The 21,656-nt window shown below is 36.7% G+C and overlaps 1 protein-coding gene across 1 annotated transcript; it reads right to left on the bottom strand.

The window, feature by feature from the left end:
* Positions 1-5,592: 5,592 nt before the first annotated feature.
* On the bottom strand, positions 5,593-20,027 carry LOC128027034 (fibroblast growth factor 18-like). Its single transcript, XM_052614354.1, has 5 exons — positions 19,051-20,027; positions 18,843-18,879; positions 14,343-14,514; positions 8,250-8,356; positions 5,593-7,091 (listed from the first exon to the last, which is right to left on the bottom strand). Exons 1-5 carry the CDS (start codon positions 19,080-19,082, stop codon positions 6,813-6,815), a joined length of 627 nt encoding a protein of 208 aa, XP_052470314.1. The 5' UTR covers positions 19,083-20,027; the 3' UTR covers positions 5,593-6,812.
* Between the last annotated feature and the right edge of the window lie 1,629 nt (positions 20,028-21,656).

The raw sequence follows: 21,656 nt of genomic DNA, 5'->3' as shown, positions 1-21,656 counted from the left end.
AACACTGCAGCTGCCGCACTCAGTATGACCGCACATGCATATTGGCTGATCCAGCCTGAAAAATAAGTTTTTAATGCTATTTGAGCATAGGAAACAGCATTCATCAGACAGTTGTTGTCAGATTTCACTGGTGATTTTAAATATGAAATTTAATTTAAAGCTGCAGTAGGTAACTTTTGTAAAAATATATTTTTTACATATTTGTTAAACCCGTCATTATGTCCTGACAGTAGAATATGAGACCGATAATCTGTGAAAAAATCAAGCTCCTCTGGCTCCTCCCAGTGGTCCTATTGCCATTTGCAGAAATTCATCCGCTCCCGGTAAGAAACAACCAATCAGAGCTGCGGTCCGTAACTTTGTTTGTGTTCAAAATGTAGAAAAATGTATATAATAAGCGAGTACCCCATGAATCCATTTTCCAAACCATGTTTTTAGCTTGTCCTGAATCCCTAGGGTGCACCTATAATAAGTGTTTATATTCAGACTATTTTAGATTGCTTCGGGGATACCGCGGCGGAGTAACCCAGTACCTTTGTGATTCTTCATAGACATAAACAGAGAGAAGTAGTTCCGGCAACAATGTTCTTCCGCAAGACGCAAGCAGTTTTGTTTATTGACCGCTAGAGCGTCAAAAGTTACCTACCGCAGCTTTAATGGTCTTATTTTACATGATACATCACATTAATTCAAGTATTTATAGTCTTTTAAAATAAATTTTTCATGTGCGTATAGATTTGAACCATGCTAATGGGGAAAATGATGCAAACCACTGGCCAAAATGCAAAAAGCAATTTTGAAATATAAATTTTTGCCAATAGCAAAGTAATTAAATGTTGATTAATGTAATAAATTAGAAGAATAATAGATTTGAAAAAGAAGATGCCCCAGTGTGTGAACTTGATCTTTATATAACATGTCCCAGTCAATCCAATGAATCCACTGCAAACTCGTATAAATCTCTGACTCCTTTCTGAGATGATACAATCACCCTCCAATATCCAGCTGCTTGCTGTTGGATAAGATTAGCCTATATCTTTCACTCTGAAATATGTCACATTGCAGACGTGAAATGGGTTGTAAATGCAAAATCAAATCCATATAAATAAATAGAAAACAAGTAAATGGAATATAAAAGAATAAAGAGTGCTAGTGTCAGAGGGTTAAGTGTAGATGGAAAAGATGAGTTTTCAGCTGTTTCTTGATGATGGCTAAGGACTCTTGCTTGGATTGAGTTGGGCAGGTCATTTCTCCAGAAAAACAGTTAATGTAGAAAGCTGTGAAAGTGATTTTGCAGAACACAAGCTTCTGGAAGGCAAATAAATCTGAAGTAGTGAATTTAGTTGTGCAGAGCCATTGGTTGTTTTGGAGGCAAACATTAATTCCTTTAATTTTATGTGAGCAGCTATTGGTAGCCAGTGCAAATTGATGAATAGAGGTGTGACATGTTCTCTTTTCTTCTCATTAAAGACTACTCTTGCTGCCGCACTCTGGATCAGTTGCAGAGGTTTGATAGAACTGGCTGGAAGACCTGCCAAAGAGAGCATCGCAACAGTCCAGACAGAACAAGAGCTTGAACAAGGAGTTGTGCAGCATGTTCCAAAACAAAGAGCCTGATCTTTCCAGTGTTGTATAAGGCAAATCTGCAGGACCGGGCAGTTCTAACAATGTGATCTGTGAAATTCGGCAGATCATCAATCACAGGTCCAAGGTTTCTGGATGTCCTGCACCTAGTTGGATGGAGAAATTGTGATAAATTGTTGAGTTGGTTGAAAACACAAGCAGTTCTGTCTTGGCAAGGCTGAGTTGAAGGTGATGGTCCATCATAGAGCCAGAAACGTCTGTTAGACATGCTGAGATGTGAGCAGCTACTGTTGGGTCATCAAGGATGGAATGAGAGTTGAGTGTCATTAACATAGCAGTGATATGAAAAGCCATGTTTCTGAATGACAGAATCTATGCAATATAGACAGAGAAGAGAAGGGGTCCAATTTTTTTTTTTTTTTACTTGAACAAAAGCTATAGAAAAGAAACTTACTTTGTTACAGAATGTATATTTACCAAAAAATCATGAAACAAATGTATCACGGTTTTCACAAATAGAAAGAAAATCAGCACTATTTTTTCCAACTGATAATAATAAGACTTTCTGAAGGATCATGTGACACTGAAGACTGGAGTAATGACTGCTGAAAATTCACCTTTGCATCGCATGAATATATATATATATATATATATATATATATAGGCCTATTCAAATAGAAAACAGTTATTTTAAATTGTAGCAATATTTCACAATAATGCTGTTTTTACTGTGTTTCTGAACAAATGAATGTAGCCTTTGTGAGCAAAAGAGATCTACTGACCCCAAACTTTCGTAACGGTAATTTACTGTATATGGAATTCTGGTCATCTTTTTAGTTGTTTCTTTTTCCTTAAATGGCTCTTCACAGATCTTGATTACTTGACTTTCATAAAGCACATCTCAGATGTTTCTCAGAATAAATGTCTACGGGCACATATGTAATCCTATAAAAACAGTTCTCCACTACAAGTATACGAACGGTCATGAAGACAAAACTCTCTCTGTGTGTTTGACGCTTTGAGCATGGAGGCCAATTGTGGTCAGATTCAATGAGAAGGGAGACGAAGTTTGTGGCGTTTGTTCGATTTTGTGAAAAAAAAAAGAAAAATGACGCTCAAAGAGCTGTGACAGTTAGGATTATATTAGAGGTCAACCTTTATTTCGGTTTCACATGTTTGTTCACCCACAAACCCCTGAGGCAAAGTTAAATAATATTTATGGAGACAAAGGTTGTTCTGTGTCAAGAATAGAGGGCCACCAAATTTCTGTTGACACGGCCCTTTATTAAGTGTGCGGTTGCTGAGGAGAGCAATCTGAGGAGCGTTTGGTTCGCTAAATCTTACTCAACCGTTGAGAAACGTTCTGCGCAACAGTGACCGCCATACTGTGGCACGCACCTTATTTTCTGCTTGTCACTCATGAAAGAAAACAAGTGCTGACTGGCAGCCACCAGGCATGGAAAACATGACAATAATACGGCTTTTACCGAAAGCTGACCCAAGAGTGCAATATTTTTAAAAGGCAAGAGACTGGTCAACTAAAAGAGAGTAGAAGTGGCATAATAGACGGTCATGCACTGATGGAGTCAGCGCTTCTTTTGCCTAAGAATAGCTGTCGGCTGCTGCGGCGAGTTCACAAAGCCTGAAAGAAGTGGCTACGCAGAGATTATTTGAATATTTTGGGTCAATTCCAGGGTCACCCTAAAATGATCAAAGGTTACAGCAAAGGAGGAGCCTGGAGTTGTACTTTAATGTTCAAATGTCAGATTATTCTTTAAAAGTTTGGGATCAGTAAGATTTTTTAATGTTCTGCATATCCTAGAAAGTGAGAAACAGAAAAACACACAGATTTATCTGTAGACATGTAGTGGTGCCGTGAGGTCATTTTAATGTGTAAATATTTTTCAGCAAATTTAAAACATTTTTAGGCCTTATCGCCTCTTGCATCAGACCTCCTACTCACCCCATCAGCAAAAATGTGTGCAAAAAAAAAAAAAGAAAAAAAAAAACGGGGTTTGAGTAAAAGTAATAACCAAAACAGCAGCACCGTATTAAACATCATCAGACTTGGACAGACTCCTGTGTGTGAATGTTTGAGGATCTTCTCAGATCCGTCTGGCCCAAGTAATTCAAGCTTAGAGGGGACACCCATCCAAAAAAATACGACCCGCTATTATTCAGCCTAAAGGAAGGAATGATAAAAAGGGGAAAAGAAAGGCAATCCATCAGGCATCTAAATCAGCTGACATCCCCAGGTCTCCCCGCGCTGTAGGTGGCTGCGCTGCAGCGCGGCGTCTGATAACATCAGCGAGAAGTTAAACAAAAGGCATTTTTCCCTCAAACCGACCATCTTTCAGCTTGACTACTGCTGTAAACATCATTCCAGAACACAACATTATGAGACATCTTACCCTACATTCCTGATCCTCCTTTTTAAAGGGAGAGTGAATTTTCAGAGTTTTGCCAAAAGAAGAGTTTCGAGACGCTCGGAGAGGGAGAGTTACAGGGTTTAAAAAACGTACCACCATCCCGACACTGAGTTTTGCTTGAGAGCTCTCAGTTTCACCCTGGAGTCTTTTATTAACACATCAAGAATAAGAATAAATTCTCTCTAGTGGCTCATGCAGACTGTCTAATGAGCTCGCTGTCATGCGGAGAAGTAATTTCTCCCAGAACAAGGTTTCATACCAGAAGTTTTGGAAATCCATTTGGAAAAGGAATAGTTCCATTGACCTTAATACCTTTCTGAACATTCTCTTTGAGCATTCCTTCACTCCCTTCGGTTCTAATTGATTTCATAAAAGTGGTCAAATGTAAAAGTGAGGAGGAGCTCTGTTGATGTAACCTTGAATCTAAATGATCCTTGAATCCCCATGTTGTCTGAGAAACTCTTCAATGTCTTTAAACGCCTCATAACTTCCCCAAGACACGTTTTCTGGACCGTGTCTTCAACTTCCACAGTGCAGTTCACCTCTTCGCTTCATGTCCTATGGCAAATCATCTCTCGTAAACTTTGCATCAACAGCCAACTAGTTATGGGCATCTAAGAACATGAACACGTGGGTCTATTAGATGTGATTCAAGCCTAATGCACAGTTTTACACTTAAGTCTTGTTTCAGCTTGGGATGCAATAACAGTTAATTTTATTGCATTATTCTGCTGACATCTGTTTGAAAATTAAACAAAATATTAAATTCTGTCAATGTTTTCTTAAAGAAAAACATGAAATGACAACAGTTCTTGAATATTTTTAACAAGAATAATTATGACATTTTTCTTTAAAAAATATGGGAATAAATGACAGCTGCAAATGCTATTCATCGTGGCACTGAATGTGAGTGTTTAGCAACCCAGTTGCTACATTCTCTCTCTTACTCTCTCTCTCACTTTCACTATCTCGGTGTCTATAGATTTCAGCATTATGTATCTGGAGATCCTGCTAACGAAGAGTTTTTTATTGCGAGGATCAAGGATATGCAACAGTTATCTGGAAATATACAGGAGCAAAGATTACAACAATCAAACAAAGTCCCAGAATTTATCAAACCTAAATGAGTATGTGAATTTGCTCCATAGTTTTTCATTGGTTTCAATACAAAACGTGCATTGAATGAATGAATGAATGAATGAATGAACGAATGAATGATGCTGTAATTCTTTTTCCTGTACAAATACATTCTTAAATCAGCATATTTACATTTACTAAAGAAGCACCCTGACTTAAGATATTAAACCCTGTTTTCTGATAAATGCATAAAAAATTGTATGCTTAAAATCAGAATATATACTGAACCTGTCAAAATTGAGGAACATTACAGCACATTATTGGGTGTTTCCAAACTCAGAATATGAATAAGTTGTTTTCGATAAAACATTAGTCTGAAAATTGTCTTTTGATCAACACACCACACTACATCTGTCTACAGGAGCTGGTAGGTAATATGTAATGTTTCTAGCACTGCAATATTGCTAGAAATACACACAAAAACAGGCATAACATATATTAATTTTCCATATATAGTCCTCTTTTTATTATTATTAACAGAGGTCAAATAAATTCATCAAATCATATTTACAGAGAAAGGCAATAAATATTTTATAATAGTAATAAAATTATAATTTTTTTGCATACATTTATTTAATCGTACGAGTGGCATGATTGTTAGTAATGTCTGACAGACCATGAGTATATAGACGAGTGTATACTACAGCTAGACCCATATGGAGAGTCAACCTCACCAACACTGGCTGGAGTCCAGCGTCTGTAGTCTCAAACCATCTAGAACTGAGAGAAAGCATTCTAGAACACAAAAGACATGACTGATTGTCAGGCGGACTGATTTCATTGGCTGAATGACCTGAAAGTAGTCAAAATCCGACACTTGTTGAGTGTCCGGGACGTTGAGAGCAATGCATCATACCGGATTTTGCATAACGTATTTTGGTAGCTAACATTTAGGGTTACGCATAAACAGCAAGTATGCATGACCCAAATGTAGAGCGTTAGGGCTATTCCCCAAACCTTATTCCAGTCCCTTCATATCCAGGCTCACGTCTGGTGGTCTACACTCAATACTACCACAGTTAAAGCTGATATCTGGCTAGTCAAAGTACATCGATCTGAGCTGAAAAAATATTGAAGGGTTCTGCGCATTCGGCCCGACAGAAGGCCTGGGGTCCGTTCAGACTAGAAAGGCATCTGACAGAGAGGCTCTTCAAAATATTGCACTCAAAGCTTCACGTTTACCTATGGAGGCCTGCAAAGGTCACATGACTCTGTTATCGCTCTCTCGCTGCGTCTCCATGACAGCCCTTATTTCAGTGGAAAGTACAGGATCCTTGTTGTTGGGTGCAACAGAAATGAAAATAAAAGGTTTCCCAGGTGGTGCGGTTTGCTCTTGACGCTATTCCGGAGTTTTAATCGTGTCAAAGCAGGAGACACTAGTACCTTATAGGTCATCCTTAGTTAATCCAGTATAAATAAAATAACAGACGCCAATATTACATTTAAAAAAAAGACCCACATTCAACAGCTGGGAGAAACTTGACACTTCTGAAATATAAAAATAAAACATCTTTCAACATTTTTTTAAGATTTTGTCTCTTTTCCGTAGCCATTGTTTATTTGTGTCTTCTTTCTTCTCCTGTTTCGGATTAGATTAAGGTGTTTGTAAGAAAAGAAGCACGTTGTGTCTTCAGGGAGCAGTTCGTACTCATCCTCAATGTCTCAGTTCGTTTTGGGGTTGGGTTTTAAACGTCGTGCCCTTCGTGTCCGCTTCGTTACCGTCGTGAAACGGAACTCCTCCAGAGGGTCCGCTTTTCCTTTGGGGTGGCGCTTCATGAAATGCACTTCCTGTTGCGTTTGCGTGGTCTTGGATCCTTTCTTGGGTCGACCCTTTCGGTTGAAACCCAAATACCAGCCTTTGTACTTGGCTGAGACCAGTGCCGTGTAGTTGTTCTCCAAAAATTCTTCCACAAAGACACACTCTTGGTTATCCCCATTGGGCTGAGAAGAAAAGGTGAGATGAAATGTCAGAAAAACAGTATACAAAACATGAACCCTAACATAAAATATTTTTCTCAAAGTTCATGACAACGGGATGGTTATAGACGTAAAATATATATATATAGGTAGGTCAATCTGTCAACAACACACCCAACAACACACCATATTTCCCATAAAATAAAATAAAATAAAACACAACAGCATAGTGTCAGCAATAATGACAAGCTTCCGCATATTATACCACTTATTAGCTAGCTAAACACAAAATAAAATAAAATAAAATATGGGGGGGATACTTGACTGCAGAATGACTGACCAGTCAGAATCAACTAATTTAGAGAGTGATTAATAAACATGTATAACTATAATCCAATATACTCGATAATCCACTGAGTGAGGAAATTTTAGAAAGCCCCCTCTTTTTTAAACTCTATTTATTATAATTTCACAATATATGCATCTCAAAATGTTTTCAAAGTTTGACTAAAAGCAGTTCACACACCTACTATAAACCTATTGTTTGTAAGGACGCCTACTTATCCTACAAAGCACAATGTTTTTAAAAGAATGACCAGCTTCTGCCAAAAAGACACAATAATTGTGCCCTTCAACTTAGGGGCAGTTCAAAACAAGCCAGTCAAGCACGTAATGTCCCATTCATGGCAAATGTAGGTGATGGTGGTCTTTCCACTTAGATTTGTTTGTGGAATGGAAGTTACAAGAACTTGGAAAAAAGGACAATTTTAACTTCAAACAACCAGCCTCAATACTTCACTTTTGTTTAAATAGATGGTATGAAAATATGTGTTGACTGGCTCCATTATGTAACCATCATGAGTTGGTTACAGTGGCAGTGGTTTTGCTCCCAACTACAAAATCATACATCAAGTTGACATATGCTAAACATGCAATACACGAGTAATCATATTCATAACTGAAAATATACATTAGTCCATGCATAAATCAAAAACATACACACAGGAACCGAAAACAATTTCTTGTTACATTCATATCACAGTTTAATGTGGGCCAAACTTGTTTTTATACCAGGTTGTTGTTTTTTTTTGTTTTTGTTTTTTTGTTTTTTGCAAGACAGTGTGAACAGCAAATCGCATTGAACCTGATATTTTAAATTCCAATATCTGATAGTAAACATACCTTTCCAATAATTTTGCCATTCTTGTTCATGCAGATGTAGTATCCGCTCTCTTTCCCTTTTATTCTAATGTGACTCCCGAATGTCTCCGTCTCCACAACAAGTAGAGCTGCAGGTAAAAATAAAACACAGTTTACTTAGGGTTCATGAAGAAAATATGATGCTCACAGAATAAAAATATATTTGTTAAATAAACATTTCTAAAAATAGTATATTTGGGTGAATCTGTTAAGAACATTCCTTGTTTATATGAACACAAAACAGAACAGAACAATACAGACTTCATTGCCAATGTATGTTTAGATTTTTAAAATTACAAATGACTTGCTTCTTGCGTCAGATCAAGGCTGCATCTCATTGCTTGTTTTACTTGATCTTAGTGCTGCGTTCGACACCATAGACCATGACATACTCAAAGCTCGATTACAAAACTATACAGGTATTCAAGGGCAGGCTCTAAGATGGTTTAGATCCTACCTGTCCAATCACTACCATTTTGTTTATTTAAATGATAAATCTCATTAATCAGCAGTAAAATATGGAGTGCCACAAGGATCTATCCTAGGTCCTCTTCTATTTTCAATATACATGTTGCCCCTTGGTAATATTATTAGAAAATACAGAATTAGTTTCCACTGTTATGCTGATGATACTCAACTATATATATCAACGAGACAAGATTAAAATAATAAATTATCTAAGCTAACAGAGTGTAAAAGATTGGATGACCAATAATTTTCTCCTATTAAATTTGGATAAGACAGAGATATTACTTATTGGAACAAAAAACAGTACACAGAATCTAGTAGACTACAGTTTGCAACTAGACGTATGTACTGTTACTTACTCTACAGTCAAAAATCTGGGTGTTATATAAGGCCCATATTTGGACGGGACTAGTTTTCTAAACTACATTTGAGTTTTGATTCTTACCACCTGGCGTCCACGATTTTCATGTACCAATCCTGACGGGACTAACATCTCCGTGTTAATTAAATATGGGCTTCGCAGAGATCACGCGCTCTGTATGCTTGCATTGCATATAGTAATTCGGAATGATTACCATTAGTATTATTACACAATAAATACTAAATACTAAAGGGCTAGTATAGCAAAACTGTGTGGTTTCTTTAGTTTAACTTGTTTTCCTTTTTTTTGTGTAGTAGTAGTGTTTAATTTTTATAAAGGTACATCTGTAATTAAAACATTATGTAACTGAGTGCATAAATGAACGTGAGTAATCTTAACTGATGCTGATTTTACAATAGCCGGTATTAACAGTTTACATGATCTGGCTCTTGATTTTTATTTTTTTTAAGTATTTTTATTATTATTATTTCTTTACCGGGAAGCAAATATATCAAACATGCGCGCAGTAAGAGCATCTACGGTAATTCACGTTGGCCAAAACACACAAGGAAACGCTTTGTGAAATAAAATATTGCCCAGGATTTAAATCACCAAGCGTGTCTGTGAAACACAGATTCCTCTAACAACCCCCTGTAAAACTAGTCCTGTCTGAATAGGGCTTTAGACAGCAATTTGTCTTTTGAAAACCAAATTTCCCATGTTACAAAAACAGCATTCTTCCATCTAAGAAACAAGCTACGAAAAACATGTTATCTGTTTCTGATGCAGAAAAGCTAGTTCATGCATTTATGACCTCTAGACTGGACTATTGTAATGAACTTCTTAGTGGTTGTCCAGCATCTTCAATAAACAAGCTACAGGTAGTCCAAAATGCAAAGAGTCCTTACAGTCTCTGCATTGTCTACCTATTAAGTTCCTTATCAGTTACAGATTATTATTACTTACCTATAAGACCCTAAATGGTTTAGCTCCTGCATACCTAACTAGCCTCATACCACGCTACAACCCATTACGCTCCCTAAGGTCACAAAACGCTGGACATTTGGTAGTTCCTAGGATAGCAAAGTCCACTAAAGGAGGTCGAGCTTTTTTGCATTTAGCTCCCAAACTCTGGAATAGCCTTCCTGATAATGTTCGGGATTCAGACACACTCTCTCTGTTTAAATCTAGATTAAAAACGCATTTCTTTTGCCAAGCATTCGAATAATGCATCTCATAATTTGTGAGTGCTGTTATATCTGATCGAATGCGTATTCTTTTTCTTTAGCTTGGGTTAAACTAATTGATTTTACTTTGTTGGATCAGCAGCTATGCTAATGATGTCTCTATTTGTTTCTCTGTTTTGCCACGGCATTTACATCCCGTGGTAACTAGGATTTACACAAGCTCCAGTCTGGATCCAGAACACCTGAGATGATGTCAACCCCTCAGAGGACCCCAGATGATTTGCTAACACTGAAACAACATACAGAACTAACAAATATTGCTACTTACTATGCAATCACATTATAATTGGTGTTAATAGTGTTCATCGTCGGGATGACTATGTCTTGTATAATTTGTTTCTGAAAATTCTGAAAATCATTTGCACATAAACTGATCACCACTTATAAGCTACTACTAAATATTGTAGAAACTATTTTTTTTTATAAAGTTGCTTTGCAATGATTTGTATCACAAAAAGCACTATACAAATAAACCTGAATTGAATTGTTTTATTTTTCATTGTTTTATTTTATTTTTTACATTATCTTAATGACAATTTCCCATAAATTATTTTTACTTTTTAATGACATTTCTGTCTCTCTCTCTCTCTCTCTCTCTCTCTCTCTATTAGTTTTTTATGTAGCTGTGTGAGAAAAAAAAATACTACTTCATGTAGTATTTAGTACATTATATAACATACTTTTTATTCAAAAGATATACATTTGGCATGCAAACTATAAAAAAAAAGAGAGAAATGTAATGATTCATCATACACTACAGCTCCTTCACTCCCCCTAAACACCCAACTCTCTCTCTCTCTTTCTCTCTGTAACCACCTTTGTTAAGGGTCCCTCTCTTGGGGGGAAGCAATCTGCCAAACTCCTTGGAGCAGTTCAGATCCCCACGGATTGGGTTTCCACTTGCCTTTTGTTCATGTTCACTCAATCAAAAAGTTAGGATGATCCATTTGTTGAACACACTGGGCTATTCAAAGGTGCTCAAAGCAGAGAGGCTTAGAGAGCAACACCAAAACTGTCCCCTCTCAAAACAGCCTGGGGCAACATGAGAGGAACGACTAATCCAGGCAGGGCACTTAAGATCAAATGAGGGTGGGAAAGATCCCACTCCTCAGCGGCGCGGACCCCTTGAACAAGAGCGTGACGTTTTGAAAGATATGCCTGAAAAATACAGCAAATATTCCCGTATTTAAATCAACTCTGTACCTTAAAACCGAATGCTTAAAGCAGTCAGTCCACCATCTGTGTATCTCTCACACCAGCTGATTTCTTACCGGTGCAGCTTATTAATATTAAAGCACAGATGCCAACAGGACACACTGACCTTCAGTAATATGAATGTTTTATTAACCCAAACAGGGGTGCAACAGAAGACATTTTTCAGGCTCTGCTCTCCTTTTCTTTTTCTTTTTTTTTTTTTTGAATGGAATTATTAAAAGAGACCTATTAACGTTGACAGGACAGCAAGAACAGGGTGAAGCTGACACAGAGGAGCACAGTGTGTGTGTGTGTGTGTGTGTCATGGAGTTCACAGGTGCCAGGTGCAGGGGTTTACCTGGATCTGCCTCCTCTCATGTTAACACAGGTATAGAGGCTCTTTCTTAGCCAATACTGCACAGCTTAACCAAACACTAACACTTTCAAGCAGTAAACAACAACAGTACTGCTGTAAACACTTGCTGAATAGCAAACAATAGCTCACACTGCTATAAATGTCAGTTGACTAAAGAACATTAAATGACATTTGAAATTAAATCTATGCATCTAGCAGACGCTTTTATCCAAAGCAACTTACACTGCATTCAGGATATACATTTTTACCTATCATCTGTTCCCGGGGAATCGAACCCTCAACCTTGCGCTTTATAACACAATGCTCTACCAATTGAGCTACAGGAAAACTACCAGCACTGCCGAAAAACACTAGATCCCAATTTAACATGAGAATAAATTACAAATTTGATCTAATCCTGCTAAATAATTACTTAACATTGCTGACTTTCCCATAATCAAATACTGAATGCTGAGCATTAAAGATCAAAACACAACTCTCTGAATGCAGACATGGTTAAACAAAGCTTCCTTCCACAAGCTGTCGTGTTTTGTGTTCAAATGCTATTATTCACAGTGCAACAGAGGGATCCTCAAACTTTTTTGTCCACTTAAGATTTTAAATTGATGTTTTAGTAATTTAATAACACATTGGCATGTTCACGGTACTCAGATATCAGTTAATGGTCACATGGCATGCAGGCAAATTAAATATTTATACAATATCTTTTTTATTTTGATTGTTTTCAGGCAAGCACATGTCGAATTCTCAACATTGCCACAAGGGACGCTATACCAAACACAAGCATACACTGTCTGCTTCCATGGTAACAATTTTCATTTAGGTCAGCTTCTGATTTCATGCAGTTTAATGGCACAGATATATGAAGATTGTAAGATGACAATTCCGAACACAACCCTGAAACACAACCATAAAACAGCATCACCATCAATGTCCAAATTAACAGTGAATCAAAGTGATAGCTCCCAAAAATAAAATCTATGATCTATGATCATTTACTCGCCCTCATGTTGCTCAAAATCTATTGAATTCATTCACAAATCAGACGTAAATACTTCTCACATGAACTTTCACGTATTTAGATCAATAGATCAAGATTTTCAGTGGAAATTGTCTTGAATTCTATAAAGTTGCACTAAATAAAGAAAGTCATACAAGTTTGGACCAACATGTAGGTTAGAAAATATCAACAGAATTATCATATTTAGGTGCCTGTGCCTTTAAAATCCAATATTCTTAATCCTGCATCCAATGTGACACAAAATGAACAAAAATTCAGCTCACATTAAATCATTTTACTTCACTCACATTACAGTTAAGCACAGGCATAAGAATAAAACTCCACACAAGAAGACACAAACAGAAGCCGAGCACTAGAAATCCAAAGGATTATAAAACTACATAAGAAACGGGATTATGCAGGTATAGGAATCCAGGACTAAAGGTTTATGGAGTCATGTCTGTTGTGGAATCTTCATGTTGAACAGCTCTAACTGACACAGCCGAGCACAAGACTGAACTATAAACATGCTTCTATCAATCGACTAAGTTAAGAGCAGAATTCAGTGTGTTTATCTTCAGTTCGAGGCTCTGTTCTCACACTCGTACCACTGGGGCACGCTGCCCATCAGTTCTGTGGTTTTTGTTTTGTTTATACTTTGATACATTTTGATTAATAACAGCCCAGGTTGGATGTTAAAGAGAAGAAGTTCATCTTAGATAACGAAATTAGCAGGCCTAGATGGAATTATCTACCCTGATCTGGGGAAATATGGTATTTAAACATGGTAAAATTAGTTTAATGGAGCTAACGGAGAGTATTAAACACTTGATCTAAGTGGAATCATTAGTTAAATTAGCCTAATAATTTAATCAATTAAAATGCAAGTGGCAGCTTGATTATACTTGAGTTATTCCACAATCTGATTGCCCTATTCAGTTTAAGAATATTCTGGTTCCTCAAATTCCCACCCATAGAATAAATATATGTTATGTAAACATAGTAAACATAAATGTTGTGTACATATGTTTGCATATATTGTATTCAGAATATGGCTGTAACCTGAACATAGACCTTAAGCAGAATTTGATATGCATGAAAATAGTTATATGGCCTACTATTATAATACCACATTTATTAAACTCTGTGATTTTTTTTGCATCTTTTTAAGAGCCTCAGTCATTGCAAGTGCATGGAAAAGAGTAACCAGTGCAGTCTTAATAACTCCCCCATTTATGTTTATCAAAAAAAAACAAAGTCATACAGGTTTGGAATGAAACAAAGGGTTAGTAAATGTTGACCGAAATTTTTGGTTGAAATATCCCTTTAAATTATTCTACCTCACACACTCAACAGCAGACCATACACTAAATAAAATGTTACGGGTTCTGGTGGGTGGTTTATTCAGAGCACAGGAACACTCCCGTACCGTACTTGCCCCCATCGTCTCCATTGGCGTTGATCTTCTTGCCCAGGATCTGCACGTGTTTCCCAGTGGTTCGGCTGTAGAGCTGATATATCCGCACCTGCTTCCGACTCACGTCGTCTCTGGTTTGGTTCTTAATGTAGAACCGGAAGTCTGCGGAACTCTGGTGAGATTCCTAGAAGCAGCAAGAACAAAGTGTGAGTTGATCTAATTCTTGATTCAGTTTTACAACTTCATGCATTTCAACACTTGTAATGTGCTGCAAAACCTCTACATAATGTGGTGTTCCTGGTCAAAAATGACCGGCCTTTTAAAAAGCTTGTACATCTCTTATTATACTCAATGATGTTGGATTTATTTATTTATTTTTAACTAGCACAAGTTTTGTATTTCTTTTTAGAACTGATTGGTCATAGTCCTCACTGATCTGATCTTATGCACCTACATTTTTGGGAGAAAAAAAAGCCTAATTCTCAACAATTTGGGCAATGTTCACTAAAAAAAATACTAAAGTGCATGAGCTCAGATCAATCAGTTCCAAAAAAGAAATTCAAAGCCTGTGCTAATTGAAAGAAAACAAGTTCATGAAATGATTAAATCCAATTCCATAATGATCAATTTATAAACTACTTTTTGTAGACCAGTCATTTTTGACTGGGAACAGCACAAGCGTGACAAGACGGGAAACCCCCCAACATGAAAAAAAGTAAAAAAAAAAGAAAGTCCAGTTTTTGGAAAGAGGTTATACAATATACAATGTGTAAAGTTTTAGTTCAAAGAAACAACATTAACTAGCATTTTTGGGGAAAAGAAAATCCTCTGTGCATCAAATGGCATTAACAACCGGATTATACTTTGATCATATGAAACAACAGGATGGAATTTCATTAATTGGGAATTGACTTGAAAGTGGCCATTACATGCCAGAAAACAGTGGTAGTCGTTTCAGAGGAAAAGTGATTTTTCTATTTGAAAAAAAAGATTGTGATAACTGTGTCATACAAAATCCTATATTAATAAAAGTGACTTGACTTAGTTTCAAACAATGAAAAATTCAATGAAAGTTCAGATTAAAGTGATTCCAGCATGTTTTGGTGCCCAACTCTTGCTTTCTCTCTCTCTCTCTCTCTCTCTCTCACACACACACACACACACACACACACACACACACACACACACACACTAAATAAAACATCTGAATACACTGAGCCTGTAGCTACACCAAGATGTGAAGTTTTCAATTTCCTCGAGCAAGTCTCCAACAATTGTCCACCTGCAAAATTCAACTCTGTCATCAAACAAATATCTGCCTAAAGTAAAAATCACACTCATAAATCGCACAAAGTATGGGAAGTGCATGTACACGACTGAAGACTGCTGCACTGGTACACACGGACAAAGCACTAGCATAATCAAAAATTCTTTATATAAAAATCACCAATCCACCACTCATCCAGTATCCTCCCATCTTAGCTCCTCCTCCTCTTCTGTCATCTTTCCATATGTGAGGAAAACATATACCTCTAAAAATCCTGGAATCTCAGTCCCAGCCAAGACTACTCTCACGAGCAGAAACGAAGGGTAATTATCCTGTAATGAGCTTTTTTGTGGCTTCTCTCAGGTGGTTAATTACGCTCACATTACATGCTTCCACTCCATGTTATTTTAACCTTGGCTAATTAATGATATTCAGGGAGCATGAGGGGGAAAGCAGCTCACAGCTTTTTTTTTTTTCTTTTTCTTTTTTCTTTTTTTTTTTTGTGAAATAAACTTCCATATTCATGCTGAATGCATGACTGTTCAGAAATACATCAACATATTAATACAGAAACTATCACACACACAAAAGTTATTTTTTTACTTCAAAACGATGTAATCATTCACTTTTTTTTCCTAGATAATTTTTAGAGAGCTACATAAAAAGTGTAATATACCGATACTACCATTTTTATATATTTTGAAAGAAGTTTCGTATGCTCATCAAGGTTACGTTATATTGTGGAAAAACTATAATATTATTCTTATTTCATTATTATAATTTAAAACAACTGTTTTCTAGTTTAGTATAATTTCAAATGTAATTTATTCTTGTGATGCAACACTGATTTTTCAGCATCATTCCTGTTGTCATGATTCTAATTGTTATTAATGTTGTTCTGCTTAATAGTTTTGGAGGACAATTGTGACGTATTTTTCAGGATTCTTTGGTAAATAGAACATTCAAAAGAACAGCATTAATTTGAAATACTAATATTTTATAACATTATAAATGTCTTTACTTGTCACTTTGGAACAACTTAATAAATCCTTGCTAAATCAAAAAAAAATATATAATATATATACTGCATATAAACATGGAAAATAACTTTTTAATATATGCTATAAAAAAAAAAAAAAAAAAACACACAATGACATACAAAAAGAGCAGTCATATAAAATTATGTGAAAAGGTCGAAGGGAATAATTCATAGTGGTTTGGATGCAAAATGTCATCATGAATCCTGATAATGAAAAATAACATTTAAAGGTCTGATCAGTGCAGTGGACACATGCACTTAAGGGTTCAACAAACCAAAAGGCATTTCACAACATAGTTAAGTGGTATTGATGCATTGAAAACAACAATTATACACATATTAGTTCTATCTGGTCTGGTCTATAAGCTCATCTCAATTCTTCTAGAAAAATAAACTGCACTATTTTCAGTCATTTTTATAAATATTACGTTGTCTTCCTAGACATGGATTACATTCAAAGAGGAATCATTATATACGCTGAGCTCTCTTTTATGACAAAAACAACTCAGTTTAACGCAGAAGGTTAATCCTATGCTCTTAGCCAATTTCAGCTAACAAAAAGCAAACACAAACACACTCCTTGGAAGGATTTTTTTTCTGAAATCTGGCCATCTAGTCAGACACAGAGGTGTGTTTTGTAGACAGTTGCGTACGGACAGGAGCGGGAAGGCAGAGGGCATGCCTATGCAGGGAGCTAGCCACGGCCAAACATTTTTATCACGCCGCCCAACTCCCTTCAAAGCCTACCTAGGCAAACGAATCTCAAAAGCACCACTTCAAAAGCCCAGCCCCATCCCGAGCAGTCTTGCATGTCAGATAGGCCCTATCTGCAGACACCACTCTCTGCGCAGGATGCATCTCAGGAAACAACGCTTCAGTGCACCGCCACTTAAACTGTGCTTATCACGCCGTCTTTCACTGCATCTCCTTAATAACAACTTTGTTTGTTTTCTCAGGGAGAACCTACAACAACAGCCAAGCCCATGGTTAGCAGTATAAGCAGGTGATACGTATACTCTGTTTATCAATGACCTAAAGAAGTACTACTGTCATCACTGCCACACTAAAGCATTGTTTGTGCCAACTGCTTTGGAAAAAAACTGAACGCATGAGATTATGTAACCAACATGGGTCTCGTTTTCTTCAAAGCGGTGGTTTTTATTCCTGGTCTGAGCGCTGATCTCCCCTTTCTATTACGACATTCTGATGTAAGTTTTATAATCACAATGCCTTGACCCATTTGCCAGGAGAAAAAAAGGCTGTCATTAGGCTGTTCCCGCCTTGTGAGGAATGTACATCTATCAGTAAAGACGGATTTGAGGAACTGAAGATATTTAATGACTTATGTGTTAGGTATACTATGTCGGTTGAATTCAAAGGATTAGTCATCTTCCTCGAAGTGTTGGGAGAGTCTGAGATTGCAGCTAGTCTTACATGAATAGCTTTTAAAAGGAACAAAAATAATGACAATTATTTAGTCACCTAGCCTCCTTAGAGCTATTAATTTTGAAGTTGATGTACACTATATATGTCTTTACTTACTGTATATATATATATATATATATATATATATATATATATATATATATATATATATATATATATATATATATATAAGTTTTATGCATTTTTGTGGGTTTTAGTAAACCTAATCTAAATTGTATTTAATATGTAACTAACTTAATTTAAATGTAATTGTATCGTCAATCGGAAATCGTCATCCTAGAAATAAATATTCCACACACAGAGACAAAAAGACATCCATTTCATCTCCACTAAAAGGTCACTGAGTTCCTAAAATTTAAAAGCACTGATTGATTATTTTAGTATTCAACATTAAATCAGTCAACACATTAGTTTACTAACTCATTATTATAATACTAATGACTCTTTATAAATTACTATATTCATGGTCAAAAAAAAAGAAAAAAAGAAAAAAAAAGAAATAGAATAAATAAAAATAGAAAGCCAAAATGAAAACCCAGACTTTTAGAGAAAAGGAAATCCAATTCCTCTGACAAGACCACCAACAAATGCAAAGATTCTCTTTAATTTTACAGCCTCTGGGGTGTTGATTTCCCATGCGTCAGTTTTTCAAACTTAAAACAACAAATTAAACAAGCTTTGTGTTTGCGCACCGGTGGCACATCCTCATAATCCCTGCCTTAATCCAGATTCATGATGACAGAGAAACAGCCAGACTTACCTGCAGCTGGAAGTAGAGGACCAGAAAATGTAAACACCTGGAGAGAGAGAGAGAGAGAGAGAGAGAGGAAGTAAGGGAGGTGAATCACAAGTAATTACACCAGATAAAAATGTAGCAGTTTATCTTAAACCTGGCTTTGAGCGACTTCTATTGGCAAGAATGTATGAACTCAAGGTGAATCAAAGAGATTATGAAAAATATTCCTTACACGTATATGAACCTTGACGGCAGAACAGACATCTTGGTCAAATACACCTGTTTCCAGCGTTTGCCGCTTCAGTAAGTGCCGCGCGGAGCCCTGCCACCGACTCACACACAAAATCCAGGAGGAGAGGTGCAATCCCAGGGAAAAGAGAGATAAAGGAAGTGTAAAGCTGCCGCTGGAAGCAGCATGAGGCTCTTTCTTGTTTGAAAAAGATCTGAATCAACGCAAATCAGTGTTTTCCCGGTGGTGTCGCCGCTCCTCCGCGGTCCGCGCGCGCTGCGCTCTCTCGCCAAAGCGCGCAAAGATTGAATTGGTCAGAAAGCGCGGTGTCTCCTCCTCAGTGAACAATCCGCGATCTTTACTGCTTATTCTTGATCCAGTATGCGATATAAAAATATAGATTCCGTTCGCACCTGCCGAAGTAACCTGAAAGTGCACACCTTGTGGATCATTCCAAACTTCCCGTGTCCATTGTTTGGAAAAGGAAAACGTTCCTAACAAGTCCAAGCTGTCAGGATAGATGAGTTACGTTCATAAGTTTCTTCTTCAGTTGTTGCTTTGCTGTTATCCAAGTCGTTTGTAGCTACATAAAAGACGCACAGACCCGTGGCGAATCCTGGAAGAGCGCTGAGTGATGGGACGGGGGCCGGGACTGTCTGTGTGCCGAGGAGGGTTGGAGCGCGCTGAGGGGTTTTGGGTTGGTGGTGGGTGGAAACCTGTCAGTGGTTTTGCACCTGATAGGGTGATCTGGGAGAGAGTCCATCGTGCGCGGAATGCGTCTTTCCTCTATCTGAACACAGTTGCATTTGCACTTCTTGTAGTTTCTTAAACACTTTCGTCGGTTTGATGTGAATCTGTGAGAATTCCACATAGGAACTCGTAAACAGGTGCATTTCAGTTTAAAAAAACCAGACACGCGGTGCTGAGATGACCAGATTCTCATCTGATGGGGTAGTGAGAAAAAGGCGTTTCACTTACTATTTTTCTTCAAAGTTTAAATGCGTACTACAAACGCAAATTAGGATGACATAATATAAAAATGGACAAATCATTCAAAAATTATGTATTAAACACATGCCAAGTTCTTAGAAATTTTATCTTTATGCCCATGATGGTTTCAAAAATATTTTGTAAAACAATACTCTACAACTATTTTAGTGAATTTAAAAGTTGCATTAATTTATGTATAAATGTATATATAAATGATATATTATACACATAATTATAATATAAAATTATATATAAATGTATTGTATTTATAATTTGTGTACATATGCATGCATTTTAAATTGTTATGAATATTGATCATATCTATACATTTTCTTGGGGGGGGGGGGTCAAAATGTGTGATATTTAAAAATGTTATGACGCTGGCTCACTATCTTTGTGTTATGATTTTCATATCACATGACAAGTAAATGGCTTCTCATTAAAAAAAGAAAAAAAAAAAAAAAAGGTGGAGGTGTAAATTAAATCCGTAAGATGTAGTAGTTGATGACACAACAAAAAGTAAGCATTAAAATAAAATGTCCATCCGCTGATTACCCTCATTTCAGCTCGTTTGTCAACTTCCCAAAGCTGAAAGTGTTTTTATTGGTGGAGTTTGTTGATTCCTCTCAGACGGTATTGAAATGCAAGTGCTGGTCGAACTCGAATTTTCAATATTGTGCTATAAGTCATTGGGCATTGAAATGCATCAGAGGTGTGAATGTGTTTACACGGTCTTCTGAACATGCCCCCTGCCAGCTGCAAGTTATTCCCTCAACAGCCCTTTTTCTCAGCTGTAATCAGAGAAAAAAAAGAAACATTTACTCATTTACATTACTGCTTTTACATGTTTTACCAGTGTAGACTATCATTTGCACAGAATTAATTTAAAAAGCACAGCTTAGATTTATTTTAAAGGTTAAAAACTAACAGAGCATGTGATTTAAAACAACACAGTACAGTTGGCGTTTTTGCTTGTGCTAACGATTACAAACAACCTCAGACTGGGTTGGTGTCCAATATATCTATTATGAATCAGATGAATACCTTTGTCTGGCCTAGAACAACACATGCCAAAAGAAGGTATAGTGGAAAAAAATAACACTTCATTAACACCAAATGAATTTCTATTTAGTGACTTAGAGATTTTTTTTTTCTTTTAGCATGTGCTCTTTCTTGTTTGCATGCCATTTTTAATGATTTAAAATCATGCAAGCTCCTTCTCTATAATACAAAAACAATAAAAGAATATTTTAAAATACAATGCTAACCTTTAAATCAGGAAGGCTGATGTTGAGTACAGTGAAATCCCTTTGAGGTGAATCACCTGGCCCATGCGGTAAGCTCACAATTATCCATTTGGGAATAACCAAAACAAAAGGGGTTTCAATGAAGAAGCGAACACAAAGATTAGTCCGTCATCATCCAAAAAAGATCAAGGGGAGGCTTTGGCAACCTACAGAACATTTCCTGCAACGAGGACGAGATTGGGACATGCAGATCTAACGAAAAGGAAGTTACACTCTGGCATTCTCTTAAATTCGGAAGTAGCTAGATCTTTCTGAATATTCAAAGCTTTGGATACTGCATCTGTCTTACAGGGTATTAATCTTTAACATGGT

This window comes from Carassius gibelio, chromosome A14 (assembly GCF_023724105.1).
Source record: "Carassius gibelio isolate Cgi1373 ecotype wild population from Czech Republic chromosome A14, carGib1.2-hapl.c, whole genome shotgun sequence".
Taxonomy (NCBI): domain Eukaryota; kingdom Metazoa; phylum Chordata; class Actinopteri; order Cypriniformes; family Cyprinidae; genus Carassius; species Carassius gibelio.
The sequence above is the reverse complement of the archived record's forward strand: the minus strand, read 5'-3'. Positions and strand labels throughout refer to the sequence as shown.

Excerpts from the sequence above, each read along its gene's own strand:
- LOC128027034 (XM_052614354.1), bottom strand. The coding sequence starts at position 19,082 with ATGTCTGTTCTGCCGTCAAGGTTCATATACGT. Across the intron at positions 8,357-14,342 it reads AGACGATGGGGGCAAGTACG|CTCTACTTGTTGTGGAGACG; the intron begins GTACGGGAGTGT and ends TTTTACCTGCAG. Across the intron at positions 7,092-8,249 it reads ATGGCAAAATTATTGGAAAG|CCCAATGGGGATAACCAAGA; the intron begins GTATGTTTACTA and ends TTTTCTTCTCAG.